We start from the raw sequence: 22,963 nt of genomic DNA, 5'->3' as shown, positions 1-22,963 counted from the left end.
GGAAACAGAGGCGGATGATGCAGACCCTCGTGGGCCTCAGTTATTCTAAGTGCATTTGTAAACTCCCAGGCGTCACTCCCTAGCCCCTGAGCCTGGGATCACTTGAGCTATACTCTCGTCTCTGACAGCAGGCCTGGAATCCAAACCATGGTCGGTCTGAAGAAATCTCTCCAAAATTCCACTTGGCCCACGCCACCTCCTTCTCGGAGATACTCACTGGCTCCCGGGTGCCTCCAGGATTCAAGTCCGTAGACTAGCACTGAACACCTGTGTCTGATCCCCCTCTAAAGATAAATCCCTCTAAGTCAACCTGCTGCAGCCAGACTGGCCAGTGGGTATGGCTCTCTCTTCTCTCTGCCTTTGTGTGCACTGTGTCCCTTCCCTGGAACTCTTTCCCATTGCTTTCCACTTACCTAAGTCCTACTGTTCCTTCAAGGCCTCCTGCCCATCCCTGATGACCGCCTCCAGCCAGTGCGCCCTCCTCAGAGCAATGAGGAACCGCACTCACTGTGCACACCACACATCGGGTACGCTCCAAGGGCCGCAATCGGCGTGATGGGTTTTCCACATACGTGACTCAATTCCCCAGCTACTATGATCAGGCCCTGCAACTGCCCCTTATACCTCTTTGCATCCTTAGCTCCCAGGATATGGGTAGCAATGATGCAAGAACTCCTATTTTTATTGTGGCAGCTACTGTCTATGGAGCACTTATACTCTGCAGGTACTGCACTTTGCATGTACTATCTCATTTAACCCTAACAACAATCCTCTGCAGCGAGTGTGGTTATGAGTCTCATTTTATAAATAAGGCCTCAAGCTCAGAGAGCTTAAAAGCTTGCCTGAGGTCACCTAGCCATCAGTGGTGGATCTAGGATTCAAATCCGGGTCTGTTTGACTGCAAAGCCCAGGTTCTTTCCTCCCCACAGCCTCCCAGCAGGGCTGGTACGGTCCTTCCTCCCTACCATTTCTGAACCTTGACCCGGAGCCGATGATGATGAAAGGTTCTGTTGGCTTCCAGTCAGCCACCAAATGCACCTTTGCAGGTGGTGGAGACTTCAGGACCCCATCCCTCTCCAAAGCCCACACCAGAAATCTTAGATGATGATGGACCATGTTTACCAGCTCATGCATTTATTCGGTGAACATTCTGCTCACTAGGTATGAGCTCAGCCTGTGGGAGAAAGGGCCCCTCTCATTTTTTTAAAGATTTTATTTATTTATTTTAGAGAGAGAGGGCATCAGTTGGGGGGAAGGGAAGAGGGGGGAGGAGATTCTCAAGCAGATTCCACACTAAGCACGGAGCCCAACTCAGGGCTAGATCTCACAATCCTGAGATCATGACCTAAGCCTGAAATCAAGAGTCGGCCGCCAAATTGACTGAGTCATCCAGGTGCCCCGAGAGGACCTCTCAAGAAGTGTACTGTGTCAGGGTGCCTCAGGTGATTAAGGGCCTACCTTCTGCTCAGATCATGGTCCCAGGGTCCTGGGTACAAGCCTGGAGTTGGGCTCCCTGCTCAGTAGGGGGTCTGATTCTCCCTCTGCCCCTCACCCTATTCATGCTCTCTCAAATAAATAAAATCTTAAAAAAAATGCACTGTCTCACACGGAAGAAGGGAAAGTCGGGGAAGGCTTCCTAGAGGAAGTGATGCTGATCAGAGACACAAAGGATGAGTTGATTGGGCATGATGTCAATCAAGGGCAATCTGCTCACTCAGGGTAGAGTGGGGGAAATAACAGGTCTCACTTCAGGATTCCAGACATGAGCTGGATCCTGATGCCAGAGCATTTTCCTCAGTGCCTTGGCATGACTTCCTGGCAAGCCCCAGGTCTCCAGATAAACAGACCATGTCAGAGAACTGTAAACTTGAGTGCTTCCCCAAAAACAAAGTGCCACAATGGCAGGATTTGGGCCTATGGCCTGGCTGCCACTCCATCTGCCCAAGCAGACTTGGCCCGCATCTGACCACCCACCAGGCCCCATCACCACCATCACCAGAGACCAGCCTGGCAGCCAAACCAAGGCTGGTGAACACTGGGGAAGCAGGTTTGCCCAGGGCAGGTCTTGGCCCTGCTTTAGTATTGGGAGGAAGCAAAAAGGGAAGGCCTGAGTGGTTTCCCATGAACACTGCATGACTGCAAGTCTCTCGGACCAGGGGTGGCAAACTTCGGTGGGTGCAATGAACAGCTCGTACAAAATGGGTGGTTGGGGGAAATCATAAAAATAGCTTTTATATACTTATGTAACACCATGGTAAATAAAAGTTCTAAAAGGCTTCCAAGCCAGCCCAATTTGTTGATGGAAAAAACCTGCTTGGGAAGATAACCTTTCTGGATCAACCATTTTTGAAATTGCACAGAGGTCAGATTTGCCAAGGAAGATCCTCCAACAAGTGTCAGGTTTTCTGAGGTGTTGAGCCAGCTCTCGCCCATTCCATCTGCATCCTCTCTCAAGCTGTACGTGTTTTAGCAAGATGCAGGGAACCACCGGACATCCTCACTAAAAGTGGTCATGCTTTTGTTCTGAGCCGAGCATCTGCATCATGAGTCTGGCACATAAACTCTTCTCTTCTCTCTCTCTACTACCCTGAAAATCACCCCCAAATGGCTCCAAGTGGTGATTCCTAGGGCCCATCTGTCAAAGGATACATTCTTATGACAGTTTTTACTGCTCTGAGTTTTTGTGTAATGCTATTTTTCCCATTTAAAAAGCATCCTTTATTTTGAGATTGTGTCTTTTCTATTTTTTTTTTTCATTAAAAGTGATGGCAAATGGTAATTTGGATTTCTAACATCCTCACTTGGCAAAATGAAAAGCTGCCAACTGTAGTTTGGTACCTGTGGTGTATAGGGATATTTTATGGGTGCATGTAATCTAAAAGTTTGGGACCCTTTGGCCATAGTGGTCATGTGGCCTCTTGTTGAAAGGAGACTGAAGCAAAACATTCCTGTCAAATGAGCACAGATTTCAGAGCTGAAGTACCAGAAAGGAAACCATCCATGTCAGAATGGCCGATGGCAGGGGCTGTTGCATAAAGCAAAAAAAAAGGAAATGCCGAGGGCCCGGGGAGGGGCAGTTCCATGCAGTGCTATGAGAATTCTGAGAGAGAAAACTCCCAGCCATGGCCAGCAGGGAAACCTTCATGTTTTGTTCTTGGAGCCCCATCTCTCCCATTTTCCCACGAGAGCAGAGATCATGCCTTATCCTTGAGAAATCAACCCAGGATGGGGTATATGGCTTTAGTGTGTATTCATTGATTAATTATTGGTAAAGGTTGTGGAGCAGGATGCCCTGATGTCCATGTTTAGCCATCGAGGGCACATCCTTCCCCTCCGCCCACCCGGCCACTCCCCCACCAACCAGAGGCCACCATCCCCAGACAACCAGCAAGCGAGGCTCTATCAGCCTTCCTGTGCTCACAAGCCAATGCCAGCTCTTAGCCATTCATAATTTGGGCTCCTCCTGAACCCTGGCTTTTCCACACTCTCCTGGCACTCTCCTCCTCACTGAGGATTGGACATGTGGAAAGTTTCAGCCTTGGGAGTTCAGCTCTGTGCAGTTAGCAGGATGCCAAAAGAGAGGGGAACAAAAAGAAAACTCCCGAAATTGCTTTGAAAGTAAGAAATAGAAGGTATCGTTCCTCCAACCCCCCACCTTCTGGCTGTGCCCCTTCTACCTTCACTTGGCTCCAGAACAGTGGAGCAGAGATTTGTTCAGATTTTCCACACAAACCCCTGCCTCTGGGAGGAGACCAAACTCAGAACGGGCAGGCCTGGAGGGATTCTGGAAATAGCTCTCACCGTGTGGCCTGCTCCTACCACCCGCTCAGAGCCTCTGTGATCAGCTACTTGGTATCAGAAAGAACATGAGGCCGGGAGTCAGGAGGATCTGGTTTGACCCCAGCTCAGGCACATCCCTGCTGTGTGACCTTGGACTGGTGCCTCCATGATCTCGTCTACAAAATGGGGCTGAAAATTCCTGCCTCAAAGAGTTATGTGAGTTGTAAGAAAGATTGTGGCTGTGGAAGGGCATTGCATTCTCCAGGGCTGTGCTATGAACCACCGTCTTATTTTTTCTTTTTTGGTGGGCAGCAAGGCAATGTTTATTGAACAAGAGTAGAAAGCTACCAGAGAGGGAGGGGGCCTGAGAGGGTTGCCCCCAGAGTTTCTAAGTTTAGGGGTTTTTATGAGCTCTTCAGTGGAACTTTCTTAAGCAATCAGGGTGTGCTGAGTCATGCCAATCAGGGCTTTGGTCACATTATCTGTCTACCTATTAGGTTAATATCAATGTGCTGATGGTCTCTTTTTGCTGACATCTGGGGGCTTATGTCTTAACTGCCCTTTGCCCGTGATAGGGACAAGTGCTTTGTGGTTAATTGTCTTATTTTAGGACATTTTGCAGAAGTCATGTCTGCAAAGGCTACAAAACAGAATGCTAGTGAGGATGCACTCCAGTCTAATGCTGTAGCCACAAGCTGTAGGAAGCTATTTAAAATGAAATTGATTAAAATAAAATAAAATGGTGCATCTGGGTGCCTCAATTGGTTAAGCAGCTGCCTTCGGCTCAGGTCATGATCCCAGGGTCCTGGGATGGAGCCCCATATCAGGCTCCTTGCTCAGTGGGGAGCCTGCTTCTCCCTCTGCCTGCCATTCCCCCTGCTTGTGCACTCTTTCTCTCTCTCTCTCTCTCTGTCAAATAAATGAATAAAAAATCTTTTAAAAAAGTGTAAAATTCAGTTCCTCAGTCACAGTAGCCACATGTGGCTCATGGCTACCATGTTGAACAACAAGCTATAGAACGTTTCCATCAGCACAGAAAGTTCTATTGGACTGCATTGCAAAACTTTAAGAAAAACCACCATCTCTCTCCCAGCGGCAGAGGCAAGCTGGCCTCTGGACTTCTCTTCCACCACTGTTTTCCCAGGGAAAGGCAATGTCAAGCCCTGGTTAAAGGGATGGACCAAGCCCTCTGGTGCAGAGGCAGGGCTGCTTTTCAGGTGCCGAATACAGCCAGTCCCCTCTCTATCCCTACCCCCACCCCCACCCCCACCGCCCAGAGATACCTTCTCCCTCCATCTGTGACCTATTAGATGAGGCACTGACTTCAAGATGGGTCCCTTAACCCTGTGTCTCCTCTAAGACCTCCAGCACCATCCCCTCTTGTCTGGGAGATGAACCTTAGCTCCAGATTGGACTCTGGCCCCAGCACGCCCACACCTGAAGCTCACCTGCTCCCCAGATGCAATCTCCATCTTTCTTAAAATCTGTGTCAGTGGGACACAAAGAACTTACCCACTGAGTTAGCGGTCCCTCCCTCAGGATGGGGCCCTGTCCCCTTCCACATCCAGAGGCCTATGCACCCTGAGTATTTATCTCAGCCCTGCCTTGGGCACCCCACCTTAGGCCTCCACCCAGAGGTTTTGGTTAGCCCCGGAACTCTCTTATAGGGGTGGGGTGTCCACTTAGGCCTTCAGCAGTTCCTCCACAGCCTTGACCTCTGGTTTCTACAGAAAGGGGCCTGATGTCAGAGATCCCTGAGGCCAAGGAAATCCCTGTCTGGTCCCCACACACGTGTCTTCAGAATCCACCCGGACCTGTCCTCTCCATACACGGGGCTCTGCCCAGGGGCCATGTCTCCAGGCCCCAAGCTCGGCCCCGAGCCCCCAGGCTGTAGGCAAAGTCAGGTCCTCAAGGACTTGCCCTGCTCCCGCCACAGCTGTGCTGGGGCTGCAACTCGGGACGGCTGGAAACGGCCCTGGGGCTCAGGGGCCAGCCAAGCAGCCGGCTCCAAAATAGCAGTTGTGTTCACATAAAAGCCTCTAATGAGAGAAAGATGCCGTTTCTTGGCCCTTCGTGTGCTCTCTGCAGACGCCGTCTGGCAGGCCAAGCGGGCCTCTACCGTTTGGCGGCCAGAGGGGAGGAAGGGGAGGTGTGAGTCAGACCTTGGCCCCCAGCCCCTCAGCATGGACCGCCCTGCTAATTGCATTAACAAATGCCACAACGCTGGGCCAGTCAGGGGCAGGAGGCCAAGGGCAGGGAGCAGTCCCAATTCCCACCGGCTCCAGCAGGCATGAGGAAAGAGACCACTGGGCAGGGCTCGTGGCCCAGGGCTGAGGCCTGGGTTTGTCTCCAGCTCCTGTCCGAAAGCAGAAGAGTTACCCGGCTATCCGCACAGCCCCAGGGCCTTGTCTGGGAAAAGGCAGGGCTTTGGAGGCGTCAGAGCCAGAGGGGCCTCTGGAGATGAGAGAAGGATGGGATGGGGTCCCGGGACAGCCTCTATCAGGGATGAGCCCAGGAACCAGCCTTTTCTAGGGGAGCAGGTCGAGGGCATGGAAGATGGTTCTGTGGCTGACAAGGAGCCACCAAGCCCTTCTGTGGCAGCACCACATCCCTGCCCAGGGTCCGGGAAGATCAGGAGGGAGGGAAGACACGCCTGCTTACAACTCAACAAAGGTCGGGACAAAAGCATGGAGGAGAGAACAACCTTGCACCCAAAGAGACCTGTGTTTAGATTCTGTGTGACTTTGGGCAAGTCTCTTCACCTCTGTGAGCCTCAGTGTCATCTAGAAAATGATCACGCATCCAACATTTACTATTTACCTAGGATGGTAGGCAAGGCAGACATCGTCCTTTTCTTTATGGAGCTTCCAACTTAGAGAGATGGTCACAAAACAAGCAAACGAATAAGGAGAAGAACCGAAATGGAGGTAGGTATGGGTTATGGAGGGAGAAAGATCCAGGGGCTAGGATCCAGAATAACGAGGCTGGTGTAGGGAAGCCCCAACAGAGTGGTCAGGGGAGCTCCTCTGAGGAGGGGAACTTGAAACAGAGATGGGAAAGAGGACAGGGAGCCGGTCGCATAAAGAGAGGAGGGAAAGCAAACAGAGCAGCCTGCGCAAGAACCCGGAGGCAGTATATTCCAGGAGTCCAGGCTGGATTGGGTGAGCGAGGGGGGTGCTGGGAGATGAGGCTGGGCTCACGGCAGCGGGAAGGAGGGAACAGAGCTGTGTTATGATATGATGTCTGGAGAGAAAACCAGAGAGTGGGGAGAGCAGGCAGCCGGCTGCAACCATCACCCAGGAGCCCACACTGGTGCCTCGGACGAGAGAGGCAGCCGGGGAGGCAGGGAGCAGCAGATAGGCTCCCAGGAGATTTAGGAAGTGAAACGAAGAGAAAGAGCTCGGTGAGAAAGGTGTCCCTGATGGCCCCCAGGTGTCTGACTCGAGCATTCGGGCAGATGCGGATGCCTTTTAACGGGGCGGATAACACCTGGGCAGGGGAGCCGGCACAGAGGGACGGAAACCACGAGCTTGTTTTGGACAAGCTGGGGCTGGAGATGTCTGGGGAGCATCAAGAGCAAATGTTGAGTAGGCATCCCAAAGAAGGAGTCTGGCGGTCAGAGGAGAGGGCTGGCTGAAATATCTATCTATCTATCTATCCATCTATCTATCTGGGCGTCGTCAGCCCAGATTTCCATCCATGGGAATACATCAGATCATTCCAGGAGGGGTGTGGTGAGAAAGAAGAGGGCCCAGGACTCAGTCCTGGGAAACCTAATGTTCAGTCGTTGGGTAGAGGACCAGCAGCAGCCAGAGACATGGGAGGGGGGCGCGGCAGAGAATCACACAGTGACCACTCACGGGGTGAAGGGCTTGAAATGTTTATTGTGGTCCCTGGCACAGAGCGTGGCTGCTATTATTATTTTTGACTGACAGCAAACAGTGCCCACTAGTGCTCAATAATAGGGGACAACTAATGCTTGGCTTGGCTCCCATGGCCCCGCACTTTGCATGGGAGATTTGGAAGATCTGCGGCGTCTTGGGGAAGCCCAACATTAAGATGTTGGGTAGAAAAGGAGAGGCCAGCCGAGAAGGCGAGAAGAGGAGGCTGGGGATGGATGAAGGAAACTACCAGGCCACCCATGTGGTCTTGCACCTACTCAGTCCTTTAGCAGACAGGTACCAAGTAGGCACTCCCCTGCTATCAACAGGACACAGCACCTGGCTTCAGGATCCCCTGGGTAAAAACGTCTCCTAAATACTTCTTTGAGCAAAGAGCCTTGGGGGCATGTGCCTGCTCACCAGGAAAATCTCAGGTACCCATACGTGGTGGGGAGAGGGACGACGGTCTCTTGCTAGGACCGTACCCTTCACGTTAGCTGGGTCTCCACTGAGGTCATGTGATTATTCCCCTTAGCCACCTCTCACCTTGCTCTCCTCCACTCCCTGCCAACTACTGAGTCTCCTAGGACGGTTCTTCCAGAGACAAGCCACACAGAGGCTCCAGACTCTGGCTCCTGGAAGTTCCTAACCAGTCCTTGGCGATCCCACCCCTGCCGTGACCCTTTTCTCTAACGTTTGCTCAGCGTTTACCATTATGAGGCCCTGGGCTAACTTCTTTACATGTATGACTTCTCTTCATTCTTATAACTACTATGGGTGCTATTCTTTTTTTTTTTTTAGAAGCATTGTCATTTTTTTTTTTTAAGATTTTATTTATTTGACAGAGAGAGACACAGCGAGAGCAGGAACACAAGCAGGGGGAGTGGGAGAGGGAGAAGCAGGCTTCCCGCCGAGCAGGGAGCCCCATGCAGGGCTCGATCCCAGGGCCCTGGGATCATGACCTGAGCCGAAGGCAGACGCTTAACGACTGAGCCACCCAGGTGCCCCATGGGTGCTATTCTTCTCCCCATTCAGCATATGGAGAAACTGAGGCTGAGAGCAGCCAAGCAGCTTACCTGAGATCACCATACTACTAAGTGATGGAGGAAGGGTTTGAACCCAAGGTGTCTGGCTCCAAAGTTGAGGCTCTTACCCACCTGACCATAGTTTGCCCAATGGGATGGAGTCATTACAGAGATGGGATGGGTGGGGCCACATCAGGGCCACATTAAGGGGTATGGGGTCCTCATCTCACTGAGATGTGGACCAGAACAAAAGCCACCATGCACTCAGAGGCTCTGGACCAAGAAGGCAGGAGCAGATGCCAAGGCCCATTCCAGGATCTCCTGAGTTTTCTCGAAGGGTTGATAAAAGTGAGGCAGCAAAAGGGGACCTCTCGGCATAGTCCTGGGATAGGCCCTGCATTATTCAGTACGTGCTTACTGAGCCTTTCCCTTGTGTCCAATGAGCACCTGCCACTGCGGCATGCCGAGGGCCATGTGACACAGTCCCTGCCCTCGGCGTCAAGGCCAAACGTGTATGGAGCGTAGAGAACATGCCAGGCCTTGGACTAAACTTTTAACCTGAGTTATCTCATTTGTCTCTTATAACTCTGTGAGGTAGAGACTAACACTAGGCACATTTTACAGGTGAGGAAACTGAGGCACAGAGAGCATAAGCATCTTGCTCATAGCCACATAGCTAAGGGGTGGAACTTGCATTTAAATCCAGGTAGTCAGCACAGTCTCCTGGATGTGGATTAAAATGACAGCTAAACTCACCATGTGCCAGGCTCTCTACACAGACTTGCCCATTTATCAGGAGCATGATCCCAGTACTCCAGAGCCAGGCAACCTGGATTCACATCCAGGCTCTGCTGATTCCTGGATGCATGACTTGGGCGAATAGCTAACCTCATTTGTAAATGGGGAGAAAGATCAAATCTAGTTTAGAGGATTGTGAGGATTAAAAATTAACAATATCAAGTCCCTTGAATAGTACCCGACCCACAGTAATAGCTACAGTGTTATTATTAATCCTCAAAAACAACACTATAAAGATTGTTATACCCATTTTATGGTTGAGGCTCTATGGAAGCAGAGGGCCAGTCACTTGTCTGATACACAGAGCTGGGATTCACATCCACAACTCCTTGGATTTGGCACCAGAATCCACAAAGTACATGCTCTTAAGCTTGAGCCTTACTGCTTGGTGGTGGAGATGGTGGAGTGACCCACCTACCCCCCTCCTCAACAGCTTCGGGACCCCCTCTGCCCTGCCCAGAATAGCCTCTGTGCATCTAGGCTGAGAGAAAATGAGACATCAAAGAATTCTTCGAATCTTCCTCCCTGGTGTGAGCTCTCAGAAGCCCCCAAAGCTTGTGTGTGTGTTGGGGTGGCGATGGGGGTGAGCCAGTCTGGGAAGGCTGGACAGTCTCCCAAAAGCCCTCACTATAAACAGGATCCAGTCAGCCCACACTCTACAGTGCCCCCCCCGCCTCCAGGAAGGACTTCAGGCAGGCCCCCGGCAGCTGCCTCCACAAATACATAAACACATAAACCCCGTAGCAGAGCTGGCAAAGCCACAGAAGGGAAGGCAGGTACCTTGACCGGAGGAGGAGATGAGAGCCCGACTTCTGACCTTGCCAAGGTGGAGTGAGGAGCTGGGGTTCCAACAATGGCCATCTGCAGGTGCAGTGGCCCCCAGAGGTCCAGGGACCGGACAGGGACGAAGGAAGGGGCCTGCCAGGCAGATGGACTTGGGAGGTCACAGCAACTGAGGATTCTCTGAGAGGAGGCAGGAGGGGGCCGTGGGGCGGCCCAGGGGGCAAGGGCCATCCCTCCCTGCACTTGAGTAGTGGGTCAGACCCACAGATTTCTGGCAGAGACCAGGGGACAGACTGAGTCTCCACAGGGTTCTGGGACTAGACTTCATTCTTGGCAGTGGGGGTAGGTCACCCACCCCTCCTTGTCAGCCCCTCTCCTGCTGGCCAGGGAAGCACCCCACATGTGTGAAAGTGCTAGGAAAGAGTGCTGAGCATTCCCCAGCCTTGGCACTCTTGGCTCCAGCCAGGAGGGCAGCGGTGCGGAGGGGAGAGGAAGATACTAACCACCGGGCAGGGGGTGGGGGGAGCAGGAGGGCCAGCTGACAGGGTGTGGAGCCAAGAGCCCCACATTCTACAGAACCAACACCCCACCACCCACGTGGTTCTCGTTAGGCTCTTTAGCAGCAAAATAGCAACAAGCAAACAGCACAAGGCCCAGCTAATTAGCACACAGCCCTTCCGTGGGCAAGGCTAATGCCCACTGGCAGTTCCTCTGGGAGGGCTGCCAGCCTGCGGGCCAGGGTCTAGTGGGGGGAATGACCGGGAGAGAATAGGGGGGCTGAGGACTCCCAGGCTGGAGCGGGATTTGGCAGCATGCTGGAGCATCCTCCGGCTGGGGCACAAGGGTACACACACACACACACACACACACACACACACACACACACACACACACACACACACACACACACACACACACACACACACACACACACACACACACACACACACACACACACACACGTTGCTTCTGACAATCTGCCGACTCACACACACACACACACACACACACACACACACGTTGCTTCTGACAATCTACCGACTCACCCATCCTTGAGTTTCCAGCGTCAAAACTCCAGTTTGGCAGAGACTACCACGGGAAAATCATGAACAAGTTAGGAAACCGAGAACCTCCAGCGCTGGAGGGCAGGAGCGCAAGGCCCAGGCCCAGAGCCCTCGGGCAGCTTAGTGAGAGGCCAACGCCCTCTGAAGCCACTCGGCTCCAGCTTCAACTCAAATCTCAGCAACCCTCTCTGCCAAACTCACTAGAACATACCAACCCTCCTCCCCATCTCCCACCCCCAAATCCCTCCCTGGTCCTCCAGGGTGCACCAAGGCTCTGCTACTCGAAGTGTGGTCCCTGCACCAGTGGCAGCAGCCCCTGGGAGCTTGTTAGAAACTCAGACTCTCCAGCCCAGACCTGCTAAATCAGAATCTGTACTTTTTTTTTTTTAATCTTTTAAAAAAGATTTATTTATCAGAGAGAGAGAGAGAGCATAAGCAGGGGGGGAGTGGCAGGCAGAGGGAGAAGCAGGCTCCCCCCTGAGCAAAGAGCCTGATGTGGGACTCGATCATGACCTGAGCTGAAGGTAGACGTTTCACCGACTGAGCCACCCAGGCATCCCAGAGTCTGCACTTTAAATAAGATCCCAGAGGATTCGTGGGAACATCCAGATTTGGGTTAGGGTCCCCAAGGCACATCTTCCTATGACTGACCAAACCCCGCTCAGTGGTCTTCAGCCCTGACTAGAATTGCCTGGGGTGCTTTAAAAATATACCAGTGCCCAGGCTCCAAGGGCCCAACCTCAGAGCTTCTGCTGAGCATGAAACCCTCTGGCTACCCACATCCCTGGTTTCTCTGCCCAGGGGAGTTGCTGATTTTGAGTCTCTGAACCTCCTCCAATGAGTCTGTGACCTTAAGCAAAACCCCCCAAGGCACACTGTCTTCATCTTTATCATTTTGAAGGACAAAGGTCTTTCCCCCCCGCAGCCACAGAGGGCCTGTCCTCTGAGAGCCCCACTCATCCAGGCTCCCTGAAAAGGAAAGAATTTTCAGAGGAAAAATCTGCCTTGTTGTTTGTTTTTGAGTTGGGGGTTTTGGTTTCTCTACCTGGAGACCCTTAGAAAGACCCAAGATTCTGCCTGAGCTTCACCGTCGGGCTGGGAGAGGGTCAGATTTTCCCGTGGTAGTCTCTGCCATGGGGTTTGAAGCAGAACCAAGAGCTGGGTAAGCCAGCATCCCCACCGTGTCCCCATCCCATCCCCATCTCCGGAAGCCTCAGAATCAGAGCTGAGGGCATCCATCAGGGCTGGGAACACCGCAGGTTTTTGTCATAGACCATAAGCTGTGAAACCCTCACACTGAATAGGGCCTGGGGCTTGTCGCTGGGCAGGAAGGGGTTCTGGTGAGCCTGAGACTTTGCAGCCAGGCTTAGGGCCTGGCAGAAGGTAGTGGCAGGGGGCAGTCAGGCGGGGCTCCTGGGCCAGCCCTAAAGGCCTCGGGAGCTGATAAGACCTCAAGAGGAGCCCTAGAGTGTGAAGGAGAAAGATCCCATATCTATTTTCACCTGTGAGGATTCCAAATTCTAGAAGGCCTGGGGCTCAGCTGGGGTTGGGAGGGAACAAACCCCCACAGAGAAGAGTATGGGGTTCTGAAGTCAAACCGCCTGGATCCAGCCCCTGCTCTAGGCCTTGGAGTAGCGTTACCTTGGCTGTGTTTCCCAATCAAGCCAAGACTCAGCGTCCTCGTCTGTAAGTGGGAATGATGACTAAATACCCACTGCATAGGATTACTGAGAGCCTCGATAAAGACATGTGCAGAGCTTAGCCCAGCAGGGGGGCACAGAGCAAATGCTCAGCTGTGAACCAGCAGGAGTAGCCAGCATAGTGGGAGTAGCTGAGTAGCCGGCATGGTGGGAGTAGCTGTTCTCTGCTCACAGGTGCAGAAAGTGAGGCCCGGAAAGACGAGGTCAGATAAACTATCTGGCCGCAGGGTGTCGTGATTAAGAAGAGGGACCCTGGAGTCAGGTCACCTGAGTTCAAATCCTGCCATTTCCAGGCCATGTGACCTGGAACAAGTGATCTGCCTGTGCCTGTTTCCTTCTTTGCTCAATGGATAGTGGTCCTCCCTGCCCCACGGGCCTTGTAAAGTGTACCTGGCACAAAGTGCGGGCCACGTAGCCACCAGCTCTTGTTGGCACTGCCTCTGTCTGGTGAGTGAAGGCCTGGGCATCGGGGCCCTCGCTCTTCCTGCCTCGCTCCTTGCTTTCCACATAACTAAGATGACGACTCTCTTTGCTCTCATCGGGGCCAGCCAGGAGGAAGGGATACTGCTCCAGACATGGGATCGGAGCCTCATGTGACAGCCTCATGCCGGCAGGGGGCCTGACAGAGGCCAGGACCGGCGGGGGCAGGGGTCAAGGCAAAGGGGGATTCCCATAGCAATTCCCACGGCACACAAGGTGAATGGTGCCCCTAGAAATGAGGTTCTGGGGCCAGGCATGTGCTGCAGATCACGGGGGTGTGTGCGCGCCCAAGGGCCCCTGCGGACAGGGCGAGCGGGGTACCAACACAGTGGGGCAGCAGGAGGGGAGTGCAGGAAGCTCTGAAAACACAAGTGGGGAATTTTATCTGAAAGTCGTTTTCAGCTGGAGGCCTTTTTAAAATCTCCCTTCCGCCGTCCATTGCCTCCATTCTGGAGAGGCAGACAAGGAAGACACCTTTGCTCCAGGTTCCGGAGTCCCTGGGCCTGGCCAACCTCGAAGGGGAGAGGGGGAGAAGGGTGGGTGGGGCAGAGGCACTCACGTTTGATACAGTGGTTGGTGCTATTGGCTGTTGTCCATCCTGGGCAGCACTGTCCCCCGCAGACATTCCTCCTGTGGGGTCAGCACAAGGGTGCTCAGAGAGGTACTATTCCCAGAGCCTCTTGGATGGTTCCACCCTCTGTGCGCAGGGCGCTGGGAGCCCTGCCAGGCTGGCCAGACCGTGCTCCTTCTCTAGGGAGTCCACGTGGCCGCGGGGCAAGAACTTGGCGATCCCGCAGATCTGACAGTTGAGTCCTGACTGTCATTCTCTGCGTGGTCTTGGGCAACTTTAATCTCTCCGGCAGTATGATGGAGGGAATAACACCTGCCTAACTGGATTGTTGTCCCTAACACAAAGAAGGCGCTCCCGAGGACAATTAGTGACAGTGATGATGCAGACGATGAGAAAAGCAAGTTCAGAGAGGTTCAATGACCTGCCGAGGCTCAACAATGAGTCAGCGCTGGATTCAAACCTGAGTTGCCCCGCCTCTAAGTCATGCTCCAACCCTACACTGCCTCTCACCAAAAAATAAACACCGTGGTCCTTTGCCCCACAGATGCTGACTATCTAAGCAAAGCTGGAAAACATACATAAAACAGCCTTCGGGAAACACATATGCATCATCAGCCAACAAATGTGCATGGGAGGAGCCTTGCCCTTAGGCAGGCTGGTGAGTGGTGCAAGGGGAGACAGAGGGACCTGGGGTTATAGAATTTCTATTTAAGAGGGGCTTGAGGTGGGGCGCCTGGGTGGCTCAGTCCGTGGGGCGTCTGCCTTCGGCTCGGGTCATGATCTCAGGGTTCTGGGTTCGAGTCCTGCGTCGGGCTCCCGGCTCAGTGGAGACCCTGCTTCTCCCTCTCCCTCTGCTCCTCCCCCCGCTTGTGCGCTCTCTCTCTCTCACTCACTCTATCTCAAATAAATAAAATCTTAAAAAAAAAAGGGGGGGGCTTGAGGTGTTGAGCTGGTAGGAAGATGAAACTGGGGCCTTGGGTTAAGCTGCCTCTGCATAGTGAGCACACTCTTTTTATTTGGGCAGGCGAATGGAACTTATTTTATGGGGGATAGGCCTTCCCCAGCTATGGTGCCAGCACTGAGGGCCCCCACAGGAGAAACTGGTCTGTAGTAACTGCTGGGGTACTCACCCAACTCACCCAAACTTTGCTTTCAGGTGTGTGGTGAGGCCCCTGTAGCACCAGCAGCTTTCACCAGCTCTGACTCTCCATCTAGAGACTCAAATGCCTGGACCTGCCTGACTTCTCTAGAAGGGTTCCCCCTGGGCAAAGCTCCTGAGGGCCTGGGCCTGGCCCTGGCTGTGTGGACCCCATTATTACCATCAGAAATTGTCTACTGAGCACTCACTGAAACAGGCTGAGTGGGGCAGCAGAGAATGAGCTGGAGAATCAGGGTGCAGAGAAGGGGGCCATTCCTGTGACCTCTGTGGGTGGAAGAGGGAGCATCTGGTCTCGTTTACGAGTTTATTTGACATTTGAGTGGACCCCAAAGCTTGTGTGGTTTTTGAAGCCTTACAAAACATTCAAAATAAATTCCTGCAGCTTAGAAAAACTGAAGCCCATTTCTAGCCCTGTGGCCCAAAGTTGTGGGGAGCTGCCTCCCAGGGAGCTCCCAGAATGTCCTGCCAGCCAAAAGCTGGGCTATCCTGGCCACCTCGGAGCCTCTCGGGACCGCGGCCTTCTGCTGCTTCCTGGTGCTATGAGGGCCTCCTCCCCGTCAGGGCCCAAGTTGCCGTGTTCTGAGGAAGGGGCTGCTCCTCATATGCAGGCTTTCTGAGTGTACGCACTGGAGGAAGGCATGGGTATACTAGCCACGCATTTGGAAGTCACTACCCCTTGCGGTGGTGACAAGTCCTCTTAGAGGCCAAGGAGGTCTTCAAAAGGAAACACACTGCATGCTTGAGAGTTTTCTAAGAACTAGGGTCTGTTAGTGTCCAGATAGCACAGACTGAGGGGCCTACTTGACTGGGAGATCATGGCATGGAGCCCAGCCAAAGGAGGCCCCCTGAGTCAGCTGTCACCCCAGATGCCCTCGGGACAGCTTTGTAGCCGACTGTAGGAGGCAGCGGCCTGCCCCACCCTGCCTACCAGTGGTAGAGCCCTCAGGGCCTTCAGGAACACAGCGAGGCCTGGTCAGAATCAAAGGCTGCCAGGCTGGGACGGCCAGGCTGGGGCTGGAAGGGCACTCAAGAGAGATTCAGGAAATCAATGGCGGACTCTGAGAGTTCTTTCGAGGCCAATATTAGAATCTTGGGCAGAAGCCCGGAAGGTGGGAGATGAGCATTCAGCTGGGAGATGACCATTCAGCTGAGAGATGACCATTCAGCTGGCTCTGGCTAAAGCGAGTAAGTCTGACTAGCTGGGGCATATCCGACTTAATGGTTCTGACCCCTTGGAAAGTACCACCATGAGATCATATGAGCCCAACCTTCCAGGTGACACCTCTCAGCAAACATCAACTCAGGATCCAGCATCATTGTCCAACCTTTAGGGACACATCTGGCTAACAGCCTGGAACAGCTCCTGGTCCACTTCAGACCAATGTGATCATACTGGTCCTTTGTTAAAAACCTCCCCTGACTCTCCGTTGGCCCCTTTGAAGCTGGCCAGGCCCCCATCTGCTTATGCAGTCTAATTGCCCCCATCCCCTGTCCTGTCTCCACAACCTTCCACAACCAAGGCTATGATCCTCCAAGGCTACAAAATTTGTTGTCCTGCAATTGCACCACATAGGGCCACATTTTGATGCCTCTGCTTAAACTGCTCTCTGCCTAGAATGCCTTCCCTCTCTTTGCCGACTGAAATCCTTTGCATACTCCAAGACTTCCAGACCAAACGTTATCTCCTCTGTGTAAACCTCCCCTGATATACCCTCTGCCTTCCCCATTCCCCATCCACTGCAATCATTTAGTCCTGATTATCTCAGGTTAGTGGTCATATGGTGTCCCCAACTTGACTATCTTGAGAATTCTTTCTTATTCCTCTTTGTGTCTAGCACAATGCCTGACACGTGGTATACATTTAATACTTCTTGTTTCACTTAATCCACTGTTTCCCAAATAATGGATGAGCCACACCCAGGTTAGGAAAGGGGGTTTTAGGTTTCCACAACCACAGCATTCAACAATGCAAGTCACGTGGTGAGAAAGTGATCCCCTTTCCAGTGATCGTTCTAGCCTAATTAAATCAGCAAAAAAAAAAATCAGTCTGAGGTTGGGTCCCCATGCCAGGTCCTTCCCTCAACACTTGCTAGTCTCCCTTTTCAATAGGAAGAACACACCACACGGCTGAGCTCCTAGTTAGACACCATTAGAATTTAAAAACATTTTCTTTTCATTTCAATTTTCCTACAATTACCTTCTTTTTATGCCAAGTGGTACTATTTTCAACTATGATAGTGATACAAAGTGTCCTTGAAAAATGAATTTATTTGTGTAGAAAAATGAGTCAAGCACTGTTCGCAATAGCAAAAAAAAAATGTAAGTCATCTAAATGTTCAAAAACAGGAGGATGGATAAACTGTGGTATATTCAGACAGCAGCATAATATACCACAGTTAAAACGAATAAACGTGAGCTGATTATATTAACATGGCTAAACTCAAAAATCTAATGAGGAGGGGAGAAAGCAAATTGTAGGAGAATACAGTATGGTATCACTTATCTGAGTTTAAAATATGCAAAACAATATTGTGTATTTTATGGAGGCGTGCATCTGTAGTAATAGTGTAAAAACATACATTGGAATCATGAGTAAATTCAGGGTAGTGGTTAACTCTGGGAAGAGAGAGACAAATTTATGGAGGGATTTTAAAGAAACCAAAAGCAAAAGATGCCAAAATATTAAGGTTTGAAAAATCTGGATCGTTAGTTATATTATTTCCAACTTTTTTTATATGTTGTACAAAACCTCATAATATAAAATACTTTAAAATAGATAAAATACAAAATCCTGCTATTTTTTACAGTGTGTAAATTTAAAGAAAAATAATAGAACAAGAGAGAAGAGAGCAGGGAAAATTATTAGGCTGTGAGGCTAGTTCAAGAAACACTGAATATTGTGAAACAATGGCTTTAAAAATCCTCTGTAGACCGTAAATTCCATTAGTGCAGGATCTGTGTCTGTTGTGGTTACAGTGTATCCCACACACTAGCACTGTGTCTGGCACATGCTTAATAAATCTTCACTGTGTGCAATAAATCCCCACTACATGCAAGTTCTGTGAGGACACCGGCTGTGTTGGCCTCTGCTGTATCTCCATGGTCCAGCACAGTGCCTGGCATACAGGAGGCTTTTCAAATACTTGTTGAATGAATAAACAATCGCCCATAGTAGTAATGTAATTCCAAGCTTCACCAGCAGGTGGCACTTGGTCCTTGGCCGTGAGCAGCCCACTAGGCAATTGCCAGAGGTCAGCCTGGCCAGAAGCCATTAGCCAGAACGCGCCTGCATAGAGGAAGCAGATGGACAAGATTGCTACTCAGCTCACTTGGAGTGGTTGTGTGGACTGCCAGAAGAACCCACCCTTAATCAGAGCTGGAGGAGCGTGGTGAGAGGAGCAAAACCCAACATGTGATTCGATGTGTGCACCTGTGTATGACAGGTGCCTAGGGGTGGCACCCAGCCCGTGTCCTTACACACCTGTGCCCATATATCAGCTTTGTTGTGGTGACAATCTGCTTTGCACATCCCCACCTCATTTCACAACTTCTAATAGCGCACCCTTCCAATCCCAACCTCCACTATTCTACCTTCCCCCAACTTGCACCTAAATGCCTAAACTATAAGCTCCTCCATGATCTGGCCCAACCTATGCGTCCAGTCTCATTCCAATGGCTTCCCTACACCAGGGGGCCATCCTACTCCAAGGCCAGTGCCAACAGTGAGAAGCCCTCATCCTTGGGCAGTGCTACACCTCTGGGCCCCACTCCGGCCACCTCCTCTCTCGTTTCCCTGAATACTGCCCATCCAGCCACAGGGACTTCAGCTCCTCTGAGCTCCTCAGCCATAACTGTCCCATTCCTTTATGCTTAATAGGAAGCTACCGTTACTAGTAAGCACATTCACTGGTATATATCTGTTCATCTCTCCAACTCCATTTTAAGTAATTGAGTTGCCCTCTTGGCAGGAACAATGCCTTTGTCTCTGCACCCCCATCCCCTGTCCCAGGCTCTGCACACTTGCTCCTAGGAAGCATGTATTCACTTGTACACGTCAGGAAAGGAAAAAACTGAAACACAGCGGTGCTCCATTAACACTTGTTGACTGATCCTGTGTGTAAGCAACTTGGCAGTGCATGGGTCTGCTCTCCGCCTGTTTTAAGCTGGGCCTTCCTGGGGCAGCAGGGAGTTCATTCACTTGTTCAACAGATACTTAACAAATATCAACTGTCTGCAGGCACTGTTCTAGGCACTAGTAACAGCAATGCACAAAACAAAGCCTCTGTTTTTGTAGAATTGACGTTGGTGTGGGCAATAAATGCAGAAACAGGTAAAGCACGTGAAGGGAGAGAGGGTGGGGCAGGAGTAGTCAGAGCAGACCTGTCTGAGCAGAGATCTGAATGAAGGGAGGCAATCCTGGGGAAATAGGAAGAGTTCAGCAGCCGAGGAAAACCTCAGCGGAAGGCCACCACGCACACCATCCTCCAGAGTAGAACAGAGGGTACAAGTGTCCTTGCTGTGCACTGGGAATAAAATCAACTGGTAAATTGGGCCCAGGCCATACAGGGCTGCCAGAGCCCTTCCCAGCCTCTCGGATCCTGCCCTCCTCCAGCCCCGCCCTGCCCGGGGCTCCCTTTGCCCTCCATTCTGGAGACACATGGCATATCCAGACAAGGCCAAGTGCCCCGCAGCCATGAGGATCCCCGACAGGGCATGGGGTTGGCTCCGAGCCTCCCGACGCTGCGAGGGCGCCCCCAGCGGGCAGCAGGGGTGCCGGGGGAGAGGGGAAAAAAGCAAATCGCCGGGTTGGGGGACTCAGCCCTGCAGATTGTGCGAGTCGCGCTGACACCTAGCTGCACAGGCGCACACACAGACCCCCTCTCCCACGTACCCACTGTGCCACAGCTCGGAGCGAGCGGGCTTCCAGCCCAAAGTGCCCTCGAGGCCATTCCCCCTCCCACGTCCAGCCATGCGCGGGCCCAGCCCGACTTGCGTCCCAACTCGTACACTTGTAGCCAAGTTCAGGATTCGCTGCCAGCCCGCTTCCCGGAGATGCATCTGCCTTGGCACTCTGGAGCCCCGACGTCCTCCACCCACCTGCGCTCTGAGCCCGCTCAACCACTCTAGGGCCTCAGGCGACTGGAACGCCCACCCCGCTGCCCCCTCTGGGCTCCCTCTCGGATCCCCGCTGTGCTGCGGGAGTCTGAGGGCACTGGTTAGCGGGGGGCAGGAGAAAGCATGGGCGCCTTGGGAAAGGATTTAACGTCAGGTCTCGGCGAGCTGGTAGGAAAGGGTGAGGATGGTGTTTCTCTTTGCCCTCAACTCTACAAAAGTGGGTCAGATCTCCGAGCCTCAGCTTGGGGACCCCCGTGCTTTTCCTTGCAGTCTTGAGGCCGCCTTGGTCCCAGAGGAACCAAGGAAGGACACGAGCCCGGGGCCCTCTCCTCTCACCTGCACATCCCTCCACTAATGAGCACATGGAGACCCACCCTCGCTCCCTCCCCCCACAGCCCCCCTCCGGCTTTCCTCTGCGGTGCTCACCCCGTAAGCCGCCCCCGCGGCGGGGTTGGGGGCGCAGCCCCGGGCCGCTGGAGGGTTCCGAGGCGCGGGAGAGCCGGGGCGGCCCGGGCCCGGGCTGCGGGTTGCTGCTGGCCCGAGGGACCGCTTCTCCAGGTCTGCGCAGGTGGCTGGGCTCGCCGCGGCTGCTGAGCGCGGGGCGGCCTCCTGGCCAGCGCGTCGGCGGGCCTCCGGGGGCTCCCCCAGCCGGGTTGGGCCCGCTCCGTGGGCGGCAAGCCCGGGACTGGCGCGTCCTGCTCTCGGAACAGACTGTACACCTTGGCTGCAGACGCTGCGGGGTGACTGCCCCCGGGGCGCCGCAGCCGATTCGCGTCCCTGCCAGCCAGCTCGTATCTTCCCACCGGGTCCCTCTGAGCATGGCCCATGCCCACGAAGACAGCCAGGGTGAGGGCCAGGAGGCCCCCGCAGGGGTTCTGCAGGGCGCGCCCGGGGCAGCGGTGGGTGGTCGGGGGCCTCATGGCGCCAGGGGCGACTGGAGAGCGGTGAGCGGGGGTAACTGCCCCGGGGGCTTGCGGCGGCCGCGTTCCGCTCCCCGGCCGGCGGCCCGCTTCTCCCGGTCTAGGGGCTCCAAGCCAGCCTTCCCGGGGCGAGGGCTGGGCGGCGTGAGCTGTCCCGGGGCTGCGCGCCCCGAGCCTGGCGTCCGCTCGTCTCCAGCCAGGCGCGCACCGCAGCTGCACCTTCGCGCCTTCTGCCGTCTCTGCAGCCTTCTGAAGGGGAGACGGACGCTTTTATTTTTGGAAACCTCCCCCTGTTTTTTCGTCTCTTTTATCTACACCATGCCCCCTCCTCGGAGGGACAGCTCAGCCCCCTCATTACGGGAGAGGGAGAGAGGAATTCCAGCAACACCCACTTTGGCACCGGGAAGCGAGCGGGCGGCGAAGGGGGGTTAACCCGTGAGGAGCTGGGGGCAGCGCAGGGCTGACCCGACGGCTGGCAGGGGAGACGACGCCTGCCGGGACAGGGGCGCCTGGTCACCTTTCTCTCGTCCTGGTCAAGCTCGAACTGCTGACCTGTCCCGAATTTATCTCCTGCCTCTGGCCTCTGGAGCAAACTCCCGGTTGCATGACCAAGGCTGAGGCCTCGAAGGTCTGAAGGAGGCCAGGAGAGGTATTAAGGTCGGCGTGACAGGGCCGGGCCCCGAGGGACCGACGCCCTGCCCCTTCGCTTCTCGCCCCCGCCACTGGGGGCGCCCGCTCGGGGGTGGGCTAGCGCGGGGCAGCGCGGGGCAGCGCGGGGAGCTCGCCTCCCCCTCGCCACCGCAGGGTGCGAACGCGCTGGAAGGTCGCCGGGGGGCGCGCGCCCTCTAGTGGAGCTGGCTGCGTCTTCCGCCACCTTGCAGCCGCTGCCCGCCGCCTGCGCTCCTAGATCTTAATCATTTTCCTGCTGCGTCAGGGTCCAGGCGAGGCCTGAGGCGGCGATGGCGGATCCTGGAAGAGATACCATCTTTTTAACAGAGGTATAGACACAGAGGCTTTTGAATAAGGTCACACCGGGAAACAGCATGTGTCCAAAAAGGGGATGAAATCCTGGCCTCCTGCTTCAGGCTCAGAAGCCCATTGGACTACCCGGGGGAATGTCCCAGAGGAGGGGTGGGAGGGAATCGATGAGTCTCCGATTGACCTGGTGTGTGCTCACAACTTGAGTTGGCAGCGAGGGGGCGGGGTGCAAGAATGCTGACTGCCACCCATCTGACTACCTCTAACAATGAGCTCATCATTCATGCCATAGCCCCCTGCCCTCAAGTCTGAAGGCCTGGCCAGTGTGCTGTCCCCAGTGCATTTCCACAGCCTACTGTTTCCCAGAAAGGAAGAGTGACAGAGCAGGCAGGAGCGCACCCGTGGATAACGTCCCACACTACCAAAGGATGGGCACCGTTAATACCGAGTGTTGGCCTACGGCCTCCACTCCTGACTCTGGCCAACAAAGCCCCCGCATTAATGGGTCCCCTCTCTTGCAGCCTTGTCTCTGCTCTTTGAACAAGCCACATTAATGCCCGCTGCCCTCTCCCTGGAGCACTTCTCTCCAAAATGTTTTACAGAATCAGCTCTTCATGGCTCCCTCTCTCAACTCAAATATCACCCGCCTCCTGGAGTGGCCATCCCTGAGCCTCCAATCTAGTGCAGTCCTCCCACGTGTACCACGACA

At 53.6% G+C, this 22,963-nt stretch overlaps 1 protein-coding gene and 1 long non-coding RNA gene across 2 annotated transcripts in view; one reads left to right on the top strand and one right to left on the bottom strand.

Annotated features, from left to right (window-relative positions):
- LTBP2 (latent transforming growth factor beta binding protein 2) overlaps positions 1-21,605 on the bottom strand; it is a 102,488-nt gene extending 80,883 nt beyond the window's left edge. The window contains 2 exon segments of the mRNA XM_027569333.2: positions 14,071-14,141; positions 20,783-21,605. Of these exon segments, the coding sequence (XP_027425134.2) occupies positions 14,071-14,141; positions 20,783-21,276 (565 nt within the window). The 5' untranslated portion in view covers positions 21,277-21,605.
- LOC113908833 lies at positions 12,883-15,560 on the top strand. Its single transcript, XR_003515606.2, has 3 exons — positions 12,883-13,017; positions 14,627-14,740; positions 15,239-15,560. It is a non-coding gene; the product is annotated as an uncharacterized LOC113908833 (long non-coding RNA).
- Positions 21,606-22,963: the final 1,358 nt, after the last annotated feature.

The sequence above is a fragment of the Zalophus californianus genome, chromosome 6 (genome assembly GCF_009762305.2).
Source record: "Zalophus californianus isolate mZalCal1 chromosome 6, mZalCal1.pri.v2, whole genome shotgun sequence".
Lineage (NCBI taxonomy): Eukaryota > Metazoa > Chordata > Mammalia > Carnivora > Otariidae > Zalophus > Zalophus californianus.
Note: the sequence above shows the minus strand (reverse complement) of the source record. Positions and strands in the feature narration are given on the sequence as shown.